General features: G+C 35.4%; 1 protein-coding gene across 1 annotated transcript; it reads right to left on the bottom strand.

Moving 5' to 3' along the window:
• Positions 1–2,891: 2,891 nt before the first annotated feature.
• Positions 2,892–23,456, bottom strand: LOC114462763 (N-terminal EF-hand calcium-binding protein 1-like). Its single transcript, XM_028445735.1, has 13 exons — positions 23,324–23,456; positions 20,383–20,407; positions 18,570–18,678; positions 17,151–17,176; positions 16,542–16,639; positions 13,036–13,175; positions 10,321–10,430; positions 10,124–10,200; positions 7,355–7,405; positions 6,688–6,800; positions 6,486–6,563; positions 5,483–5,574; positions 2,892–3,525 (listed from the first exon to the last, which is right to left on the bottom strand). Exons 1-13 carry the CDS (start codon positions 23,426–23,428, stop codon positions 3,497–3,499), a joined length of 1,053 nt encoding a protein of 350 aa, XP_028301536.1. The 5' UTR covers positions 23,429–23,456; the 3' UTR covers positions 2,892–3,496.
• Positions 23,457–24,081: the final 625 nt, after the last annotated feature.

Below are 24,081 nucleotides of genomic sequence, written 5' to 3'. Positions count from 1 at the left end.
CTTCATTAAATAGAAATCAGTCACAAAATCGAGGAAATTTAAAGTGAAGACCCTGTTGGGACTGATATCTGTCACTTATTGCTTGGATATTGTCAGTTTCTCACATATTTTGTAATTTATGTATACGTAGAAGTGTAAATTAGGGCACAATAATGTTGAAATTACTAATTTTCCCACATAAAATCTATGGCCCACTTGAGATCAAACCACTCCATATTTGGCCCCTGGACTAAAATGAGTTTGACACCCCTGGGTCAAAGCTTGCAAGGATAATTTAGTTATCAATATTAAAAAATATCAATTGAAAAATGTTTAAATAAAAGGTTATTGGCTACTAAAAATGTAAAAAAAAAAAAAAAAACTCTTCAAACTAATAATGTAAACTGAGTATTGTATTTACAGTGTTTATGTTTTTTTTAAAAAATGAACACAACTCACTGGAACTAAAGTATTTCAAACATTTGTAGCAGTGCACATATTATGCATCCTTTTTTAAAAAAATAAAGTAACACAAATCATTCAGTGGCTCTTGATTAAAAATGTAGATGCATCTTTGACTTTAAATTAGATTAATAAGAAAGGCTTTGATGAGATTTTATCTAAAATAGAGTATTTTACTGTGTAATTTATGACGTGTTCCTTCTATCAATCAATAAAACAAACTTTATTTATATAACACCTTTAATACAAATTCAATTGTAGTCCAAAGTGCCGCTAAAGAGACAAAAAGTAAAACGATAAGAAGGTTTAGAGACTAATGCACGCAGAAGTAATTTAATAAAATAATCAAAAAGATGACTAGATAAAAATAAAGCAGAGAAGGGAGGAATTCACAAAATATAAAATATAAAACTAGCATTGAAACAGTACAAGTTAAATCTAATGTAAAAATTCTAGGCATAAAAAAAATCATAAAAACATTATATTGAATTATTCTGCCTAGTTTCACCGTTACTTTACCAAAGCAGAAAAATAATTATCAGGAAAAGTACAGTATAATATCAAACCTGTCCTACCGACAGACGCCGCATGGTGTCAGTGTTTGACAAATATTGAGTAGTGAGGTTCGTCCTTCATTTGAGACAAAGATTAGCAACAGTATCACGTTTAAAAGTCAACCTTTCTCGATATTGGTGTTGTTCAAACTGTCATATTTAACCTCTAATTACAGTAAAACCTTATGAACATTGACAAATGTGTGAAAATGTCAAAGGTGTTGCCTCACCCTGTCTGTTTGACCTCCTACTGCTGATATTTGAACACTATAATAAGGACTTTAAGATGAAACAAAAACTCATTTTCATTTTCACTAGATATGAAGCAATTTTAAATATATGTAATAAATAGTAATGATATGCAATAATATGTGGTTATATGTAATAATAAGTAATTATATGTAATAAACAGTAGTAATTTGTAATAAGCAGCAATTATATGTAATAATAAGTAATTATATAGAATAAGCAATAATACCATGTAATAAGCAGTAATAATGTCTAATAAACAATAATTATATGTAATAAGCAGTAACTATTTGTAATAAGCATTAACATGTAATAAGCAGTAATACTATGTAATTGTATGTAATAGGAAGTAATTATATATAATAAGCAGTAATAATATGTAATAAGCAGTAATAATATGTAATAAGCAGTAATGAAACAACCTGGAAAGGATTTTGACAAACTAATGTAACATAAAATATTTAATGTAACATAATATAACTTAACAAAAGTGCCAATAAACTGCAAAACGACCATTAACATAGGAGCTATTAACTCTATGAGTAGAATTAATTAATAAACTATTCTGACTTTATATAATATGGAAGAAAAAAAAATTGGTGATAGTTAAAGTTACAATAGGATGAATATTTTTTCCACATTTTCCAAGTTTTACTAAATTGTCATGAAAATGTCAGACCTAATGAGTAAACAATTCAACGCTTTCTAATTTGGTTTTCACACTGATACCGAAACAAAAAGGCAGCATCATGTTTAATACAGTAATTGGTCAGTTTTTCCCACGTGGACTTTTCTGATCCTTCCCTGCTTAAAACCCTAAAGTGAGTTACTGCTTCCACAGTATTATTTCTGACAAAAAAAAAAAAAAAAAGGATCAAGTGGGCTTAAACTCTTAATCCATTTATCCATGGGTGAATGGATAAAATGGTGCCATGCACCCTAGTTTTAGTGAAAGGGACAATCAAATACTGCAGAGCACAATAAAGCAATGCGGTGAAAGTGGAAAAATCAAACACATTATAAATCATTTGGGAGTGATTTGGGATAGTTTTTATTTAGGTTACAGTATAAGTCATGAGGTGGTGTACAACAACACTAAAACAAAGCACAACAGAAACAATCATCAAACTGGTTTGTAATCACAAAGACTTGTTTTTAACATTTTAAAATCAGCTTCCAATGATACAATAAACCAAGAAACTATTCGGTAAGCCTTTGTGCATCTGTCAATGGAGCTGGAGTTTAAAGCATTTCAAAAACAGAAATCTCATTCTGCAAACACAACCAACAACAAGACATATTAATAACATTACATTATATTGTACATTAAAATTAAAGCTAGGGTAGGCGATTTTCTCCAGATACACTTTTTAAGTTCTTGATTGAAATTGTCTTTATGTTCTGACAGAAAATAAGATCTGATGTGCTTTGAAAAAGGAACGGAGAAAATCTGTCAACTGTAGCAGCTGTAAATCTGTAAGAACTTCGACGAATGGAAAAAACATACCGTTTTTTTTTTTTTTTAACCAATCACGTCTCCCTGTCGACCCCTCGTATGCACAAGCTCACACTGAAAACGCGTCACCGCTGACAGAGTAAAAACAGAGTTTTTGGTCACGTTTTTTAACATATATAATGGTAAAGTTTATTGTTTACTTAGTGCTGAATGAGACATGAGACAACAAAGTTTCTACACAATACATGCGATGAGCTGAGCTCCTCTTCTGCAGCAGCTGTGCGCATGCATGTGAGTGAGACGGAGCACAGATGGGAGGGGCGAGAGGGGTAAAGTGGAGCCGTCGGGGAGGCTACATTCAAAATCATGCTAGCTTTTGAAAATCACCTACCCTACCTTTAAGGTTTAAGATGCAAATATGTTTTGTTAGTCCATGTTTAAGCACTACTTTCCCAATTAAAACTTTAAACCCAGTCCTGATTGGGGTTCGTCAGCTATTCTTTGCAATTGTCGAACAAATAGAGGAAAAATTGAATCCCTGGTGATCATAAATGTAAGGTCTGTTGGTTGGTTCAAATGTCAATTGCAACCCAAGACAGAAGCATTGAATGATGCTGCTGGAGAAAACTGGATGTGGGCGTTCCCTTCATCTCACATTGCTTTCAAACACATTCTTCTTCTTCCTCTCTCTGTGTGTGTGTGTGTGTGTGTGTGTGTACACTAATGGGTGAGTAGGTGGATAGATGCGTCATGTGCAACAGTGTGTGCACTATCTGTGAGATTCCAGCTTAAGTGACTAGTTGTATGTGTTAATCCACCAGGAAGCTGAGGAAACAAAAGTCAAAATAGTTTGGGTCACCTTCAAATTAAAGTACATAGTCAGCGTTAACAGCAATCCAATCAAAACAAGGGTTCTCAACTTTAAAAAAAAAAAAAAAAACAACAACTGGAAAATAACTGATGAAGGTATGACTTTTTTAATAGAGGTGAATAAAAAATGTTTTGCATGTACCGGTACATGTGACATGTTGTGTGTTTATTCTACTTCGAATTTAAATGAAAATGTGCATTTTCCAAAAATGATAAAGTAATAATAAAAAGTGAGTAAACTGATAGTGGTTCAATTAAAAAGGTTTAAACTTCATGATATTTTTTATTTTTGAGGGGCATCTTTTAAATTAGAAACTGATTTTGTTGCGCTTAATAAGCCACAATGTTTTTTATTTCTTGTTGTTTTTTATCGATTTTGTGTTTAAAGCGTCATTTACCACAAAGATAATATTACTGTCAGGTTCTGTTTAGTTTTGTTGCTCTTTCAGTTATTCTGTGTTTTTGTTTATTCTGTTTGAGTCTGGCCTCCTGTGTTTAACGCTTGTCTTTGTGTTTCAGGTATTCCTGCTTGTGGCTCCACCCCCCAGTGATGTCTGTGTGCTTGGTTTGTGACTGATTAGTGCCCTCATGTTTCCACCCAGGTGTGGCCCATTCCCAATCAGGCCTCCTTCAATATTTAGCTGAGTGGTTGAACACAGACTATTTGCTGGATCGTTGTGTATTGTCTACCTTCATCGTGTCTGGCTGCGTTTTGTATCCTGCTCCCAGTTTTCCATGTGCTTCCTTGTATGTTTTGGGATTTTATTAATAAAAATGGACGACTACCAACGCTACACCTGCCTGCAGTACCTGTATATACAGTATTTATATATACAGTACATTATTTATACTTATTACAGTGTTTCTGTTTTTGTTTTTTTCTGCATCGTTCACCAAGTCACATTACTTGTATTGTTTTTAAACTGTACTTGGCCAATAAAACATTCCTGTTTCTGTTTTTTTGTTAACTCTGATATAGGGTTTTCTATCTACTTATGTTATTGTTGGTTTTTGAGTCGGAGTGGTGATGTAGGGATGAATGTGTATTTATGTTTTACTTTGTATGTAAATTTTTTGATGTTCTGGAAGAATAGCTGCAGACGTGCAAATGCTAATTGGGATCCCAATAAACAATAAAACTCTGGGTCACAACCCAAACATTGCATGTTATAGGCATTTGTCTGAAATTTTAAAAATGAATAAATAAATCTGCGTTTTAAAACAACAAAAGAACAACTGAAATGAGAACTTTATATTACCAGAAAAAGAAAAGAAAGTAAAAAAAAACAATTGTCTTCCAGAGAATTGTTTGTTTCGGCCTGCGTTTGTATAAAAACTAAGCCAGGGTTTTATAATTTGCTTATAAACAGTGGTGTTGCATGTCTCAGTTTCATTGTCATTGCAGATGTGGAAATAAACAAGCATGTTGGTATCCTAGCAACTAGCACTGCCCATGCAGCCCACACACTCAGGTCCCCATCCAAACTGTAGTTAATGCTCCTGCTTTCAGTGGTCGGTTCTGGTGTTAATTACTTTGTTAAAATAAAATGCTTTAAAATGAACCTTTTGTTTCAGTCATCGTGAAATTCTTATTTTCTTGCTGCATCACAGATTGTGTTTGTCTTTCTGAGCTGAGCACATTTTTCTTCCTTTTCTTGTTCTGTGGGAACTTTGTTTTCCTCCTACATTCTAGTCTGTAAGTTGGACTGGAGAAGTAAATAATGTGTCTGGTTATGATTGCTTATGTGCCTGCTGGTCTTTCTCACTGTGGTAAACACACCACCTTAGAAAAGATCAAATAAAGTAAGAGCATGAATGTAAATTTAGGTTCATGTTAAATGAAGATATTTTAGATAAGTCTGAGAATTATGCAATGACGTATGCATTATTGAGGTATATTTTCAAAACAAACCTGGAAGCAACATTGTAGATACAAGCTCAGCTTCCTCCAGCATGTTGATGATGCAGTGCTGGAAATCTTTACTGCTGTTGGACTGGAGGTAGCTGCAAATAGAGACATCATTTCGAGGAACTTTCAGTATCAGCACTCAAGAATACAACAAAAAGAGACAAAATGAATGCAAAAGTACCCATAATTGTTCCAAAAAGACACAAAATGAAGGCAAAAAATACCCTCAATTGTTCCAAAAAGACACAAAATGAAGGCAAAAATACCCTCAATTGTTCCAAAAAGACACAAAATGAAGGCAAAAATACCCATAATTGTTCCAAAAATACCCATAATTGTTCCAAAAAGACACAAAATGAAGGCAAAAATACCCTCAATTCTTCCAAAAAGACACAAAATGAAGGCAAAAATACCCTCAATTTTTCCAAAAAGACACAAATTGAACACAAAACATACATAAGATGACCAAAATATATATATATAGAATATTATACAGAAACGACTCCAAAAACACACAAAATGAGTCTATACAGTTAAAACAACAACAAAAATACAAAAACAAACTTCATAAAACCTCCAAAAACAGTCAAAACAACAACAGAAAGACAAAAGATGAAAATAAATATACAAAAAACCAGTCCAGAAAACCACCAAAATGACAGAGAAACACAAAATAAGCTCAGCTGAATGCATCTTTGTATCCGTCGACAATTTACATTTTTGATACTTGTATTTCCACATCAAATATCAGTCTGAAAAAAAAAAAAATCAAACTGTATGTATTATAGGCTATATTGTGCCAATCTGTGCATGAGTCTTTTTTTTTTTTTTTTTTTAAACTCGCAGAATTTGTGTAGCTCTGCGTGCCATCTGCTTATCTTCACTGCTGATAAATTTTCTTTAAAAAAAAAAAAAACTTAGGGAATGCTAACAGAGGCATCTAATAGAGCTAATAGGGCTAATAGGGCTATTAGCTCTGACTCAGGCAGGTGGGTTGAGCACTCACCTCATCCAGGAGACTCGATCCTTCCAGAACTCATACACCATGAAACATGACTTGAAGGGGAGGCTCTGAACAGACATGCTGCAAATAAGATAGAAAAGAATGATAGTGTTGGACGATCAAACTGTATTTTACCCAACTTCACTCAGTCTGACGCAGCCTTTCAATAATATTCTGTTTTTCTGTGCCTGGAGGCTGTACTCACTGTAGGTTGTCAGGGTTGGCGGACGTGGCATCAATGTATCGCTTCAGAACTTTCTGGAAGTTTCCCAGATTCTCATCAGTCACTGTCATCTGTCTCTGAACCAGCAGGATGTTCTGTTGGGAACAAGTCAGAGACGATCAGAGACTCACTGTACCATCTGTTACACAAATCTACTAATATTATACTAATAAATAACGCAGCATTTCATCCGACAAATATACAAATACACTCTCTCATCCTGATTGCAGTGAAGGGAGTGATCATCAAGCACAAAGGCAGCATTTCCTGCCCTCATCATTTTTTTAGGAAACAAAAACAAAACACAACAAATTAGGAAAAGTAATATATTTCTGATATTTCGATTCCTGAAATTGTAATTAGTCATTTTTTAGGTAACAAGCTTAAACTTGAAAAAATGTTTAATAAATGTTCTCAAGAAAAAATGAAGGGTCTTGAATTTAAAGGAAATAATTTTCTGTTTACTTAGATGATTAACTGGAAGACATTGGATGATGTAGGGAAATCAATGGCTGATTATTTTCAGTTTTAGCTCCAGTTTAGCATAACATTATACTGTATGTTTTCAACCAGCAAGTGCAATTTCTTTAACATATGATCGGAACTAAAGTAAGTATAGAACCGCTAATAAAATTAAGTTCAATCTTACAGGTGTGCACGTGCTCAGTTGGTCGTCTTTACACGGCTCCAGCTTTGGACCCTGAGAGAAGAGTTTACAGAGAACAATTAGAGAAGGACTGATGCTCAAACTATATCATCCCTGCATTAGCAAAAGGAAATTACCAGTAGTAAGGTACCCCATCCCCAACAAAGATTAGGATTTTGTTGCATTTTGTTAAAAACTATCATATGGATTCTGTCAGATTACTGTGTATAGTGTAAGCTAAATGGTATTTACCAAAGTTTATTTAAAGTCATCCTAACTTGTGTTTAAATGTTGTGCTGTCATCTAACCTGATTCTCATTGGAAACTTTTTACTCTGGAAACAAAATTTAACCTGCAGCTTAAAGGCACACTGTGTAACTTTTGGCCACTAGGGGCACTAGAGCTGTAACTTTCACGTCAAGCGCCCCTAGTGGCCACAAGCGTTGCAGCACTGTCGCAAAAATCAAGAGTCAGTCAGTCGGGGCAGCCTTCTTTCGTCTGCTGATTGTGTATGCAGACAGTAGTTGACCTGTAACTTCAGGATAAGGATTGGCTCTAAGGGCTGGGGTGCGAAGCGGGGCTGGGCTCGCGGCGCGGCTGGAGGACCAGCCGCCGCCGCCGCCCTCCTTTTCCCGCCGCCAGAGGCCCGGAACTCGGCTCTCTTTGCTGAGTTGGTGGCGCTCCCCCCCTACTCCCTGGCCTCACCACTGTCGTCGCCCCCATTTGCCGGTGGTTGGCGCAGCAACCGGGGTCGGAGCGGACGGGGGACGGGTGACCTGCATGGCCGTGTCCAGCGCCAGGCGGAAGGAGGGTCGGCAGAGGGGGCTGGGTCTCGACGGCGTCTTTTTAGCGTCCTCAGAAGTAGTTTTGACCAGGAGTTGATCAAGCAGAAAAATACTAGCAAAAGCCTTAGCCTTAATGAGTATATCCGAGCCTGTGGTCACGTGACTGCCGTAAAGTGAAACGTTCTCCAGGTCACATGATCTGGCCAAAGACGGTCCGTCTCTTCAAACTGACATAGTCTGTATTTCAAGATGATGATTGAGAAAGTATAGACGAATGCAACATTTCAACCACGCCGTGTTGTGGGATCAGGTTGAAGGTCTCGTGAAACAAAATAAATATTGCAGGAAAAATAGCAGACACTAGAAAAATACAAAGTAGTGAGGATTTCAACCACCTGAAAGTGCAGCAGTTGGAAAAAAAAAAGTGTTGTAAACAAAGAGGATTTACAGCGTGTCTGATTTAACCTTCCAAAAAAGAGCAATACAAACGTTTCTATTTCCTGTGGCTATAGTATAGCTTACCATCACAATGACCGATGTCAATAAATAATGGTTTCTGTGATGCTCTTTGAGTCTAATAAAAAAAAGAGCGCTACATAAATCCAAGCTTATATTATTATTATTATTATTATAGATAGAGTTTGATTACAATGACCTATGACCAATTCTCACACAAATGCGTAGTTGAAATGTTAATTTAGTCGATTAGGTTTACATATGCATGCATAACTATAGGCCACATTTATGATATCACTGATACTTGAGGGGAGGAGGATTTCAAGCTAGTCATTGTTAAATAAACTGTAAAAAGTTATTATCTGCAATCGCATTTAGAGAAAGAAATAAAATTAAAAAAAACAAACAAAACACCCACAACTATACCTTCTTGTGTGTGTGTGTGTGTGTGTGTGTGTGTGTGTGTATATGTGTGTATGTGTGTGCAATCACAGAAAACACAACCTTTGATTCACTCAATAAAGCAACAAATGGAAACAAGATGGACAAATGCCATGTACAGCGGCTGTTGTGGAGTTATGGTGGGTGGGTGGGAGGGGGGGGGGGGGGGGGGGGGGGGTGATGGATATTGCGCCAGGGAAACACAGAGGTTATGAACTGCTTTGATATTGCTCCCTGCATCTCTCAAGGCTGGCAATAAGAAAAACGAGGAAGGGGAAGTTCTTTGAAGAGAAATGAGAAGAAAATAAATGAAAAGCAAAGAAAAAAAGGAGTAAACACGTAGAGGACATGGACAGGAGGGAGGAGGTGGAGCCTAAAAAAAAGCTTTGGTTTTTGCTGTTCATTTTAATGAAAAAGGTTCACTGATCCTAATCCTGACTGTTGAGACACAAGGAACACACAGCTGAGCAAAAGAATGACGTGAAAATGACCCAGTACAATTCTTTTCAGAATATGAGAATTAATAAACATAAGCACAGCCTTTATAATTAAATTGACAATACCTCAAAATATTTAGCACCAGAAAACAACAGATTTTACTTTGATTTCTTCTTTTTTTTTTTAAATTGCATTTTTGGCACAATTTATTGCAAATTCACACATTCACAGATAGTTTTCACCTCCTGTTTCCTGTGTCCTAACTTCATCTGTTATTCCTTTTATTGTCTATTTGAATGAACTATTAAAGTGGAAGCTGTTAACAAATCAGGATTAATGAGAAAGAAGACGACTGTTCTATCATGTCCCACCCTAACTCCCTCTTCCCTGTCCTTTTCCCCCTAACCAGAGTGTAGCACTGCCCTCTGTTTTTCATGTCTTTTCCTCTAGTAAAACTAATGTTTCCTCTTCCTTAGGGAAGGGCTGGTGATGGTTACAATCAAGCAACAAAATAAATGTATTTGTTTCATTGCAATTATAAAACAGGCAAAAAGGTTGCACTATATGTAGTGTTGACCTTTGATAGCATATGCAGACATGGTGGGAAAAAGGGGAAAAAAGAGCTTGTGTTTAAATATCATTAAATTCGTACGTGAAATTCCAGTTTGTCCAAGAGTTGCTGCAGCCTGTTGATCTGAGAATAATCCCTTTTGTCTCCGATGTTGAAACCTGTAGACAACACAACACAGGAAAGATCATAATAGAAACAGTATGATGGTATACGCATTAGAAACTCAAACTGTATGAATCATTGAAAGCGTAAGAAAAGAATTGTTATTCTCCTCCTACCTGAGGTCACAACACCGGAGCTGGAATCTGACAAGGACACAGCGAGGTTATGACGAACCCTGCTGTTATTTCTCTGAGCCGCTGACAGCTCACATCCCTTTGTCTCCGTTCTACAGGGTCAACAGTTGAGATCGAAGGAGACAAACAAACATCAGCTATAAAGACAAGATATGGCAGGCCACAGCAGTCTGACAGGGGAAAAGAAGAGGCTGTAGAATTAATAGGAAAAAGAGAGGGGCTGTGACTCAGGGGATGCAGGAACAAAAAGTGTGGACTGGACACACGTGGGTTAATCATTGGTTAAAATCAGAAATTGAAGTAGGCACAGATCAATGGTGTGCAGACACACCATTGCATTAAAATTCAAATATTCGCACACACTTTTCTGTTAGTAGGTGTTGTGTGTTCACCAGGGTAGGGCTCAATTATAATTGTAACCATGTAATTGATCATTAATTCAGATTATGACATATTTATATTTGTAATTGTAATTGGGGAAAAATATGTTGACGTTGTAGTCATAATTGAATTGTAATTGAGTTAGATAATGGACTTTATAATTGTAATTGTCATGGAAATTCTCAAAAAACTGTCTCATACAATTTAATTAAAGTCAGTTCTCTTGATTTAATTAAACACAACGTTTCCCACTACCTGTCAGTTCTCGTGAGGATCATTTTACTATTAAAAAAAAACCCAATTTAAATCTAGGGGTATACTGACAGAAAAAAGACTTAGAAGCCCACATCAAAAATACAACTACAAATTTTTTCATAGATAAGAAAGCCAAACAAGATAACCAAGAGATTAAAAACCAATTAAATGATAGAGCTAGAGATATAGCTGATATAAGACATAGGTCAAAACTGACCAGTTATCATAAGAGATGTTAACAGGAAGCTAACATAAGAGGAAAGTTATGTTTTATGGGGTTATTTATTAAAGACGTAGGCAAAGTTTGAGCAAAAATAAATCAGCTATCCTGGCACGGTGATAAACACAGGCACATTACGCTTATGTAGAAAAAGCTCCGGAAATGTATCTATAGTCCGGGGGCTATGGCTACGTTTAACGTACCTCCAGACACTTTCTATTTAATAATGCAAAAATGATTTGTAACATAATTGATAATGTTGACTACAAAAATCTGTATCAAAGCATCGTTTAATGTTGTAAAGTCACGATAAAATCAAGCCGGGGGCCACTACCATATATGAACTGCTGGGCGCAGTGTTGCTTCACCATTTACATTGTGAAGAAGAATTGCGCTGCAGAAGAAGAACCAACCTAAAGTCTCAAAGGTTTGGGACCATTTCACTGAAAACTTATACTACCCACTTGAGGTAGATATACATTTTGTACAGTCGCTGTGTTTTATGGTACTTAAAATGTTTGTATATCGTTCACATTATATTAAAAAAAGCATTTTTTTTAATTAATTTGGAAAAACTGTAATGAAAACTCCACATATGATTAAAGGCTCAGTAATTGTAACACTTCCACTATTGTACGTGCATAACAACTGTGTCCTGCTCAGACAGACTCTCTAACAGCCGGAATAAGAAGAAAAAAAATCATTTATTTGAGCAAACTTGTCAACTTAACTAGCGTATGTCCTTCATTTGTAGCAAGCAAAACAACTTTGCTAGCTTCAGTTCACTAAATCTTAAATTGGTGCCAGTAATTGAAATCTCCTTTTATTCCACATGAACAGGTAGGATTTTCAAACCACTTCCATTCCACTGTGTTTTGCACTGAAACGCTTCAACAAACGTCCCCCAATGATTGGTCTGACTTTCTCACTGCTCTGCTGCACACTTCACACAAAGCGTTTTACCTTTAATTGCTATCTGTTGGCTCATTTTATGCATCATTGACTTGTTTTTTTTTTTTTTTTTAACGAGGAAAATATAACTGCATTATTTATGACACTTCTTGTTTGGTGAGGATTTAAAAGTGTTTTTGAAATTACATTAGCTCGTAGCAGATTTAACAATCTTCACACATCTTCGTTGTTAAAAACATCTGGTTGTTTTTTAGGCTTTCACTTATATTTAATCTACTCCAATGTCAGTATATAAACAAAGGTATTTTCAAACTAAAAATAATGGTAGTTAGTTGAGATTCAGTTATTTTGGTCAATTCAGTTTTAATGTTTTTGTACAGCAGGGGTGTCACACTCATTTTAGTTCAGGGGCCAAATACGGAGCAGTTTTATTTCAAGTGGGCCACAGATTTGATCAGAATCAGAATCAGAAATACTTTAATAATCCCAGGGAGAAATTATTTATGCAAGAAAATTAGTAATTTCAACATTATTGTGCCATAGTTCGCACTTCTACGTATACATAAAATACAAAATATGTAAGAAACCGACCATATCCAAGTAATAAGTGACAGATGTCAGTCCCAACAGTATATTCACTTTAAAAGTCCTAGATCTTGTGACCAAATTCTATTTAATTAGGGAAATGTTATGTCATAATTTGAGGAAAATTGAAGGATTTTGAAGGAATTTTGAGTTTTTTTCCACTGTTTAACATTAGAAATTACTGCAATCATGCAATATAAGCACCGTAAAAAACTGTGACTTCATTTCATTCATAGTTTGACACATATTGTACAGCCTTCATGTTTATTGGGGCTCATTTTAAACTGCATACATAACATGCATTGAACAACATGAATCACACCGTCTCTTATTGTATCACTGACCGGGCAGGATCACAAGCTTGTTCATCCAAAGCCTCCATGGCACAGTGAAGGGATGTCTGCAGCGATAGCAGCTGATTGGACGTCTCCCTCAACATGAACCTGGTCACAAACTGGCCCAACACGCTTGAGTCCTCATACTCCTGACAGAGATAGTTACACACAGAAAATGATTGGCAAGTGTACAAATAACATTTATGGTTCTTTGAGGGAAGTCAGTGGATATAAATTAGATTTATAAATGGACTGCTGTTGCTAAATGGTTCAATGTCTACTGCATTGAATGTAAGACCAAGCTTGACTTGTCCCTCAGCTTGTAAGTTGTGGCAAACCAATGGCCTGTCCAGAATGTGAGCAGTACTTCTTGCGTTGAATCAGTTAGATTGAGCTCTAGCTACAACTGCAGAATGTGGGTTGAAGATAAATGATGACAGATCTCAACTTAAGGATTGTACGGTATACAAACACAAATCCAAATTTTGTTGTACTGAGGAAAGACAGCTAATGCCTCACCACCAAGCAAGCTATGGTGTCTCAAGAAATTCAGTTTGCCACACAGTTGAATTGGTCTCGCCTCATGATAACGATAATTTTCGGAAAGGAAAAAAAAAAAACATGCATTACTTTTGGACATATTTACACACTTATACTGGGTATGACCTTTTCAACTCAATAGGAATATAAAAAAATTTAATTAACAACAAAAATCTGGTATGTAGATTGTACAGATAACTCGTACCTTTAACGATACATCTTGTGACGTTTTAATATCGCAATATTTTGCCGCACACTACATCGTCCCACATTAATCAAATATTATCCTTAAGGTGCGTTCGGACTTTGGCGACTCTGGCGACTCTGGCGACTAGATTAAATTCAAAATCAATGTAAATGTCGCAACGTCAAGCGACCTTCCTTCAAGTGACGCAACTCGCGCGATTCCAGCAACTCAATCGCAGAATCTGAGTCACTGGAAGTCGCTCAAAGTTGAACATTCTAAACTTTTCAGGTGACTTCAAGTGACGCTGTGTCACGACTTCCAGTTGGCAATGAGTTTTGTCACTGGGGTAGATGAAGCAGGTATGAAGCGCAATTATGTTCAAGCGACTCATCGTGGCCGATTTAAGCAACTATAGTTGCTGAAGTCGTGTTCGGTGTGAACACACCTCTTTAGAATATGTATAATTTGGTTGGTTGAGTTTTTGTTAGCTGGAGTGTAAATAAATGGATGGATTACAGAATAGATGAAGAAGGTGGAGAGAAGATATTTCTTTGCTTAGGGCTACAAACACCTCATTATTTCTTCCCAAGCTGTCGGCAAAACAGACCTCGGGAAAATAGTGAGAGAATTAGATTTTTCTGTGCAGTGAAGAGGCCGAGTGTATCAGGGGAAGGTTGTTTGTTGTTCTGTGTCCGCGTAATATAATATCAAGAAAAATAATGACTGGAATTCAGCCATCAGTCATTGCCGACACATTATGATGTGAAAACATGGCAGCTATCAGATAAGCTTTTGTTTTTAAAACAAAATAAAATAAATGTGTGAAATAATTTGTTAAGGTTTCATTTATTCAGACAACTGTTCCTCAGTTCCTCAACTTTACTTCACTAAACTTGGCTCTCAGAGAGTTAAAAAATTTCCACACCAATGACGCTCGCTTGCGCCATGCTGCGGAAAATTCCCGAGAACCCTGACAAGTTCTACTACAAGCAAACGCTAATTGCCTCTCAGCTAAGGCTGTAGATTCAAACCTCTACCTTGATTTTTGTCAGCTTAGTTTACTCTGTATTGGATGGACGTCCTTGGTGCATATATGACACGACAGCCTAAGTAATTACTAATAAGCTCAGATAAAGCCTTCATCAAGATATTGGAACTCAGAAGATGAATAGTGTTTATTGTTTTATAGAGAACAAATTATTCTTTGCAAACTCTTGAATCATTGAACTTCACTTTTCTAATCTTTCAATGACTTTTTTCAATTGATTTTTTTTTTTGTTTTTTGTGGCTTTTAATTAAACAATAAAACACTCTTCTGGCCTGTGAAAAAGTATTGCTGTGGATATATTTTCAAAGAAGCTTCACACATTGCAGTGAAACAAAAGTCTGAAGACGACCTCACAGCAAACAAAAGACTCGGGCACAAAAATTACGGATGAATATTTATAGATTTCATAATCGTTATGATGCTGTTTTCAGGTTCAAAACCAATAGTGTGAAAAGAGGAAGAAAAAAAAAGTGATTTCCCCTGAGGTGCAAACACAGCCTGGCGATCTATCAGGCTCTTTGTGAGTGAATCATTTTTGAAAGTGAGAAAGAAAAATAAACCTATTTTAGGAGAAAAAAATGCCAACTTTCCTCAAAAGCGTTTATACATCTACTGAAGATTTTATAGCTTATTTAAGTAGAGTCAGAGCACAAAACTAATAACTGCTGAATGATGCTGTATAGGATGTAATAAACTCGTCACTTTTTCTTGTCACAAACTTTCCTTTTTAATGTACTTAATGTGTTAATGATGCGTATTAAGGATTTTAACTTAAGAATTTATGCCAAATATGGCATATATTTAGAGTCATTTTAAAGACGTGGCAGTTGCACCACATGATGTAAGACATATAAGTAATTAGTTTTATTTAATTCAAAGTGAGTGCATATACTGTATATGATAGGTACTACATGTACTGTATCTTTTTAAGCATTTTAACCTTTCTTTTTTTAACAAAATAAATTAAATGATATAAATATATTATTTTCAAAAGATATAGTGAGGACAATCTCTAACAGTACATTTCTATTTGTTTAAGTTATATTATTCTGGTGTTGTTTATTTGTAAAACTGTATTTTGGTATGTTGACTGTGAATTTGTGTTTTTTTAAAGCATTTGAAAGATTTTGTAAAGTGAAATGAAGAGTTTATTCTGTTCATTATTAAAATGAGAAGCCAGTTAATGAACAAAAAATGAATTTATGGACATGGGTTGGGATTTAAGTACAGTATGTACTTCTTCCCAATCCTTTTTGGAAATGTAGATTGAATTGCAAAATTGTGTTGACAATCTTTTTTGTTTTCTTTGTTTCTTATGATATTCTGGTTACATGTAAAAAAAAAAAAAAAAAAATCAAAAATCAAATCAAATCAAATACAGCTGGACAGAAAATACAGGCATCACGTCATTGACACTAATACATAATGAGGCACATTTAAGCAAAAACAATGCGTACACTGTCATAATCTATCACTAAACGAAGCTAAAGACATTTACATTACTTAATGTTTGATCAATTATTCTTTTTTTTTACTTATTAACATATTAAATTCTGAATTCAGGGTGCAGGAACTTTCAGGCAGGTAGAAAAGTTACGAAAGTGGATCCTCTAAATTGCAGGAGATATAAATGTGTAATGTCCATGTCTGGATAAGTCAAGTTGGTACAAATAATTTAACCACAGTAATTGTCTACAAAAACAATAGGACACAGGGATAGAAGCCATATTATTGTCTTACCTCTTTAGTTTTATCCACTGCCTTTGAAATGGCAACATTCAGGCTTTCCAGAGCTGAAAAGACATTCAGATACTCCCCGAGGTGCTGAGAAAAATAATCTAACCAGAAATAAAACCATATCAAATACTTGCATGCTATCATTGACAGATTAAAAACAATCACAAGGACAAGAAAAGTGAATAACCTCATGAAAAAGTACATTATGTAAATTAGACACTATTATCTGTAAAACAGTTTTTATTTGTTGATGGAGTAACTTACTGATGACAAAAATAATATAACTATAACATGATGGGCACATCCAAGGTTAGAGTTTTATTTGATACTCCTTTCACGGCCACATATTTTGCTCCTGCTATTATGGTGGTATCATGACATATGTGACCAAATATCAGAAATAGTTGAGAAAAAAAATCAGTATTTCAATTGAATAATTATACAAAAGATCAATTCTGGGTAAAACTGTTCCCTAGCTCTATCTGTTCCCACCGTTTATGTATCTAGGGTATTTGACGTGCGTGTTAATTGGAATGATGAAAATAGGTGAATTGGGTAAATGGAGCAGACTGTCATTTTTTTTCCTGTCCTAAGAAATTATTTTCCACCTACCTGAAAGCTTCTCAGTGTCCAGATTTCTAAAAACAAAGGGAAAGAGGAGGAAAGTTGGAGATTTACTGAGAAAGATCTGGAGTTCAACACAAACACACAACACTAGCTTACACACACATTTCTACAAGGCTGAATGATCTGAATAATTTTGTTACTGTAATAAAGATTAAAATGCTTCCTGATGGCAATAAATGAAATGTGACTTTGCTCAAAAAGTGTACCTGTAGTGAGCTTTGTTCAAAGATCATGTTGGGTTCATTTCTTTACTTTACTTATTTTCCTTGACTAAATGTCTGACCGACTAAGAAACAACTACATGTGAACGAAAACTATATCCAATTTAATGATAATTTTGTTAACTAATCAAAACTAAACTATAATTTTGTCACATGGAAGATTGAGATGACTTGTCTTGTCATTGGCGCTATATACATAAAGTTGAATTGAATTGGAACGGAATCCAATCAGAATCAGTGTATTTACATACATCGGGGAAGCTGAATGCTTGGCTTGCAAGTTAAAAGGCCACCTTATTGGATTACTGCTGGAGACCAGAACTCAAGGCTATCGAAATTGTGCTCGAAAACAAGTCGCTTATCATCATTGGCTCCCCCACAGCCAGCCGTCTAAGGCTGTCTCATCTATCCACCAGGATGTTGTGCAGAAAGACGCTCCGTCCTCCTCTTCCTCTCCCCCACTGCCACCTGGAACTTTGTTTCTGAACCAGATCGACTCAAGGTCGTCACATGTCATTTGACTGTATCAGAATGAAGTGAAGGGATTATATTTCAACGCCTTCATTGGCCCTCTCTCCGTGCAAGCTACAGGAGGGCGGGTGAAGCGCCCACAAGAGGCTGCTTACACGGCTGGCTGCAATCCTTTCCTTTTTTCCTGCCTAGCCCCTAACTAAGTAGAATTTTAGTAAAAAGACTATGGCTAAATCTAAATCAAAATTTCAGTTCCCCAATGTGTACTTCTTCAATGTCCTCCCAAACTCACAATAACAGTTCATACACATCTAAAGTAGCTTCAACACACATGCTTGTGTTTTCCATCTTAAAAAAATCAGACAACAACTGAAGAAAATGTGGAGATAATCACTACAAAAACTGGAAAAAAACACCTCGGCGTCACATCTGGTTGAACATGGCTACTCCCCATAGATTGTATTGTAAGATATTAAATTGTTAAAAAAAAAAAAAGTACCTCAAATGTGTCTTTTAAAATATATGTACACATATTTTGTTTATTGGTAATATATTAGCCATATTTCACGCTTTATACATGTCCAGTACAGGTACCCTTAAAAGCCTCTTTGAGTTTGGTTGCAGTAGTTTTACAGAGAAACATATTTTTCTGTTTTTCTGTCGTAGTGACACAAAACAGCTGACAGGAAAAAAAACAAAAAAACAAACATACTTGTTCTGTTGCTCATCGATGGAGTGGAAAAGCTCTTTTAACTCTTCAGTTGTCAGGACACCATCAGCAAAATAGGCATTAAACTCTTCAAATGACAACTTGCCATCATCTAAACACACAGAAAGTACACAACTTATTGCCTTTTTTTCATACAACAATTTCAGACAAAGAATGAGTAGAAACCATAAATACGTTTCAACAGGCAGATCTGGCTTTGATGAAAAGGTGTATCAAGAGACCTCTCATGTCTAATAACTTATGATTATGGCGTGATAATGCAATCATCCCAGAGCTCAGGAGCTCTGTAATACTTCTCATTTGATTTTCATGCCTTACAGATTCTCAAAAATATTATGAGTAATACCACTTTAAAGCTTAATCCAAATGCCCAGCCTTTGAGGCCTGTGTTTGTGAGGTGCGTGTTATTCTTTTGGGGCTTGGCATAAATGCATATTGGGACGAGTACCTGTGTGAAAGCTCCTAGAATCTAAGAAAACCAGCACTAACCAGCATTCACTCTTTGTACCTACATCTACACGCTGAGGTGAAATTAAAGGATTACAAGTACTCACCCACGTTACTGTAATTAAGTTGCTTTTATGGGTACTTAATTAGTTTTTTTTTTTAATGATATTTCTAAATCAGTAATTTTACTTATACTTAAGTACATTTTAAAAGAAGTAAAGTATTTCATTAAATTTCTACACCCAACTGTTACTGAGTAAATTATTATGTTTTTGTTTTAAAATGATCAACATTGTGAAACTACAAAAAATGAAATGACCAGACAACAATCAAATGCATCACATCATAGCTGACCAATCAGATTAAATGCAATGCACGGGGCCAAAACAGCATTAAATCCTGGTTATTATACCTGTTTTAGAGTTCATAAATGTAGCTTTGCTTAGAGGCTGAGAATGATTCTATTTTGAAATGAATCATTTGGTGTTATTTCATTTTTTTAAATAATTGTACATTTTGACAAATCTTTTATTTTAAACAGATGCTTTTGTGGAAAACAAATTCAGTTCCAACTGTGCAACATTTCATCTCTGCCTTTTTAAGTTTATACATGAGATATTTACTGCATTTGTCACGATGTGATAAGTGGGGGCTTGTCCAGGACACACAGCAAGCCTTTTTATTGGCACATTGTTGGCTATGAGAAATCACAATGTCCTTTAATTACTTTAAAAGTAATATAAAGATAAAAATGCAACACACCCACTTAAATGACACAACTACTTTGTGTGGTTTAATTAAAATTCTCAATTAATTCTTAATCCTTTTGTTACAGAAGTCCAAGGTACCAAACGAACAAACTTTCCACAAGTTATGATGACATTCATTCAGATACATAAATTGTGTGGATTTTCAATTAATCTTTTCAATGCTGTCATTGCAGAATTACTTTTTAACAGCTTATCACAATAGTTTTAGTGAAAGGTTTAATTTCTGAGAAATACCAAAAGAAACCCATCCATGCTTGATCTCCAGAATACAATTATTTCATTTATTTGGCTTCTTCTCACATGTATTCGTAAATAGCATTCAGTCATCTGTTAAAAATGGCTTTCTTTATTTTTGTGTTCATCCTGGAAACATTATCTCGGCACCCAGGATAGTTGGCTTAGAAAACGAGTGGCTCAAGCCTTAAAAAACAAAAAGTGCTTCACTCAAGGAGACGAATCAATTTTTTCTTATTCGGACAAAGTGTGTGAGATATTAAAATGATAAAGAATACAGTGTGAGAACAAGTAATATTTGTACCAAAATATTACCAAATAGCCAGTATTTACAGTTTACTCACCATTCTTGTCGGCTCTGCGGAATATCTGAGGAAAAAATTGCAAGTGATTGGAAACAATGACATTACTTGTAACAGAAATACTGTATGTATATCATCGGCTGCAGTTACAGTAGCACCTTTTCACCATTTCACTTAATGTGAATGGCAGCTTTAAAATGGATTCCCTAATTATCATCAGCAAACAGATAATATTTACATTGTAACAATTTCAAATGCATGTCAAACTAAATAAAATCAAACGTTCTGCTTTTGTTTGAAACTAAATAACATTTCACAGCTACAGATGTTTACAAGTTATTAAAACTTGCATACTTTTTAAAACCAACAGCAGAATCTGACATACAGTGGGGCAAAAAAGTATTTAGTCAGCCACCAATTGGGCAAGTAAACTTAAAAAGATGAGAGAGGCCTTTAAGTTTCACCATAGGTTTACCTAAACTATGAGAGACAAAATGAGAAAAAGAAATCCAGAGGATCACATTGTAGGATCTTTAATGAATTAACTGGTAAATTAATCTGGATTTTTTTTTCAGTTCATGTTCTGTATTAGAGGCCAAAGGAACCAACTATTATTCTACAGTCATCGAAGCATCAAAACGTGATACACAATAACTGCCATAAACATCATCATTCTCAAACCAATTTACCATTCCCCTAACTGGTAGAGGTGAAAGTAATGGTTTACAAGTACTCACATTACTGTAATTGAGTTACTTTTATGGGTACTTTTAGGTTTTTAGAGTATATTGCGAAATCAGTACTTAAATATGTTTAAAAATAAGTAAAGTCATTCGTTACATTTCTACACCAAACCGTTTGGGAGTAAATTAATAATTGTTGTTTTAAAATGATCAACGGACATTGTGAAACTACAAAAAATGTAATGACCAGACAACAATCAAATGCATCACATCATAGCCGACCAATCAGATAAAACGTAATGCACGGCGCCAGAATAGCCCTGAATTCTGGATATTTTCTCAGTTTCTTTCTTTTTTTTTTTTTTTTAATTGAATTTATTAGTGTTATTTTATCTAAAAAAAAAAGAAGTGTACATTTTGACAAACCTTTTATTTTATACAGACGCCTTTGTGAAAAATAAATTAGGTTCCAATTGTGCAAGATTTGGTCTCTTACTTTTTAAGTTTATACATGAGATGTTTACTGTACGCAATGGAACCGTGGCAAGATTTATTACCAACAAAAAAGGTGGGGGTGAAGGTTACTAATAACTTTTACTTGGAGTACTATTTAATTGAACTACTTTTTATTTGTACTTGAGTAATTTATGTATGACTTACTTGTACTTGAGTAGGATAAATTAGTACTCTTGACACCTCTGCTAACTGGTAAAGTGGTCTCCTTTTGTATTAGTAGTTCTCAGAACTATTTTAAGTTTGACACAAGATATGGAAAATACTACCGAGCAGCACATCTGCTACTTTGCTTTTTTTTTTTTTTTTTTTTTTTTTTTTTTACAACTGCATCCATTACAATCACCAGTACTTGTCCCTTCTTCTCATTGGTAAGCTTAGCTTGTTTATTATTCTGCAGTGTCTTTAGGCTCTTCACTGTCAGGATGCTAACGATAATGCATCATTTTCCTGGAAGGTCAGATTGTTCTGATGTGATGGTGGCAGATATTCCCACAAGAGCTGATCCCAGGATTACAATTCAGTGCTTTGAAAAGATTGCTAATGATCGTAGACTGAAATATTTATCAAATAGGTGTTTTTTTTTCCCCACTTATGAGATTTTCTTCACCGTTTCTATCACAGCATTGATCCCTAAACAAGAACAATGAGATGGGAGAGGATAATGACTGTGTAAAAGATGAGGAGAAAGCAAATTAGGGAAAGCAACAAATCTACAAAGGGTGTGAGATTGACTGAGCCGTAATACAATACTGCGAGAGTTTATTAATGCATCTGGTGTTTGAGAAGAAGCAGGCGGGATGCCTTAAAATGGCATCTCTAAAGATTCTGTCTATAAAAGATCAACACAGCTCTTTGTGATTTCTACATTAAATACCTTGTATTTAAGTAACTTAATTTCATTTCAGATTAAAACCTATGCTTCCTTTGAACGTTTTGATCATTGGAATAAATAAAATCTTCAAACTTTACCATGAGAGAGGGGGATTTCTATATAGGCAACAATATCCATCCATCCATTTTCATACCCGCTTATTCCCGTTTAACAGGGTCGCGGGGGTCTGCCGGTGATAGGCAACAATATATAAACACTTATTAGAATGAAATAGACATTGATGAGTACAGGGGAGAAAAGGGTTTGATGCAAAAAGGAATAGAACAGAATAAAAAGGAATAGAATGCTTTTTATTGTCATTATACACAAGGTACAACAAAATTAAGAGACAAATCTCGTGGTGCAAGATACAGAGACAAATAAAAAGAAAGATAGATACGTGTATTTACAAGCGGAGTCACTAAGACGATAAATAAACAAATAAACAGTGAGAACAACAAGGATATATACAACATTATCTAAAAAATATTATCTAAAAACCTTCGCTGGTGGTTTAGATTATTTGAATTAATTTCATCTTAATTTCAAATATTTTGAGTCAAGTTTCTATATCTGACTCTGATCACATCTGTGCACTGATCTGTAGCCTGTACATTGTACAATCGCATAAACACCTATTGATATTTTAAATAAATAGATTTTTGCTGTTACATGAAGCTTTTTAAAAGGTTTTTCCTTAAAATCAAATCAGGAGAATGCCCAAATCTGCAACAAGTTTCAGTCACCCAAACCTTTAACAGATAATGTCATTGAAAAGACAAGAATATCCCCTTTCTTTCCCTCTATCAGGGATGAAGAGCTGGAAAAACATTTAAATGCACAACAGTGGAGGGACGTGGACAGGATGGGGAATGTAAGGGTAGTGAAATGTGACAGAGTTTGATCCACTCACATCATGAAAGATATTTTGCTGCTCCTTCTGTTGATGCTGAAGCTGGAGATGCTTCTGTTTGGAGGACTGCAGACACATGGTGATCATCTTGGTGCAGGACAGCATCGTCACAGCAGAGCAGACAGCTTGTTCTGCTGAGGAGAGGCAGGCTGCAGGTGGACCAAATATCAGGAGACAGAAGGGGGAGGGGCATCAGAGTGCTGAGCAACTTTAGATCGAACACCAGCGCCACCTACTGGAGATATTGTTTGTTTGTTTTTTTATCTTTGAAGGCTGATTTTGTTCATAGAAGCAAATCAATAATAAAGTCAAAATAACTGATTACACAACACAATAAGCACAATATGCACAACCATAACACCACATTGCACTCTCCCCTTAAAATAGTCGACTCTTCTCCATCCCTTCCATTGTCCTACCCTGACTCCCTCTTCCCTGTTCCCTTCCCCCTCTCTCAAGGTGTAACACAGCCCTCTCTTATTTTCTCCCCATACCCATAAGCGGAGCTTGAGATCCATTCAAAAACGGTTAGTCACAACTGATAATGTTGACTACAAAAATTTGCGTCAACGCTTCGTTTAATGTTGTAAATTCATGATAAAATCAGGCCGGCAGCCACTTTCTACTTCATTTTTACTGCAGTACTGCAGTGTCGCGCCACCATTTACATTGTGAAGAAGAATTGCGCAATAGAAGAAGAACCAACCTAAAGTCTCAAAAGTTTGGGACCATTTTACTGAAAACTTATACCTGAGTAA

This window comes from Gouania willdenowi, chromosome 5 (genome assembly GCF_900634775.1).
Source record: "Gouania willdenowi chromosome 5, fGouWil2.1, whole genome shotgun sequence".
In the NCBI taxonomy this organism is placed as follows: domain Eukaryota; kingdom Metazoa; phylum Chordata; class Actinopteri; order Blenniiformes; family Gobiesocidae; genus Gouania; species Gouania willdenowi.
The sequence above is the reverse complement of the archived record's forward strand: the minus strand, read 5'-3'. Positions and strand labels throughout refer to the sequence as shown.

Bases quoted from the DNA above. Each gene is read 5' to 3' on its own strand.
- LOC114462763 (XM_028445735.1), bottom strand. From the start codon at position 23,428: ATGCTGTCCTGCACCAAGATGATCACCATGTGTCTGCAGTCCTCCAAA. The intron at 10,431-13,035 runs GTCAGTGATACA...TTGACCCTGTAG, and splicing joins CAAGCTTGTGATCCTGCCCG to AACGGAGACAAAGGGATGTG. The intron at 6,564-6,687 runs GTGAGTACAGCC...TCTTATTTGCAG, and splicing joins GCCAACCCTGACAACCTACA to CATGTCTGTTCAGAGCCTCC.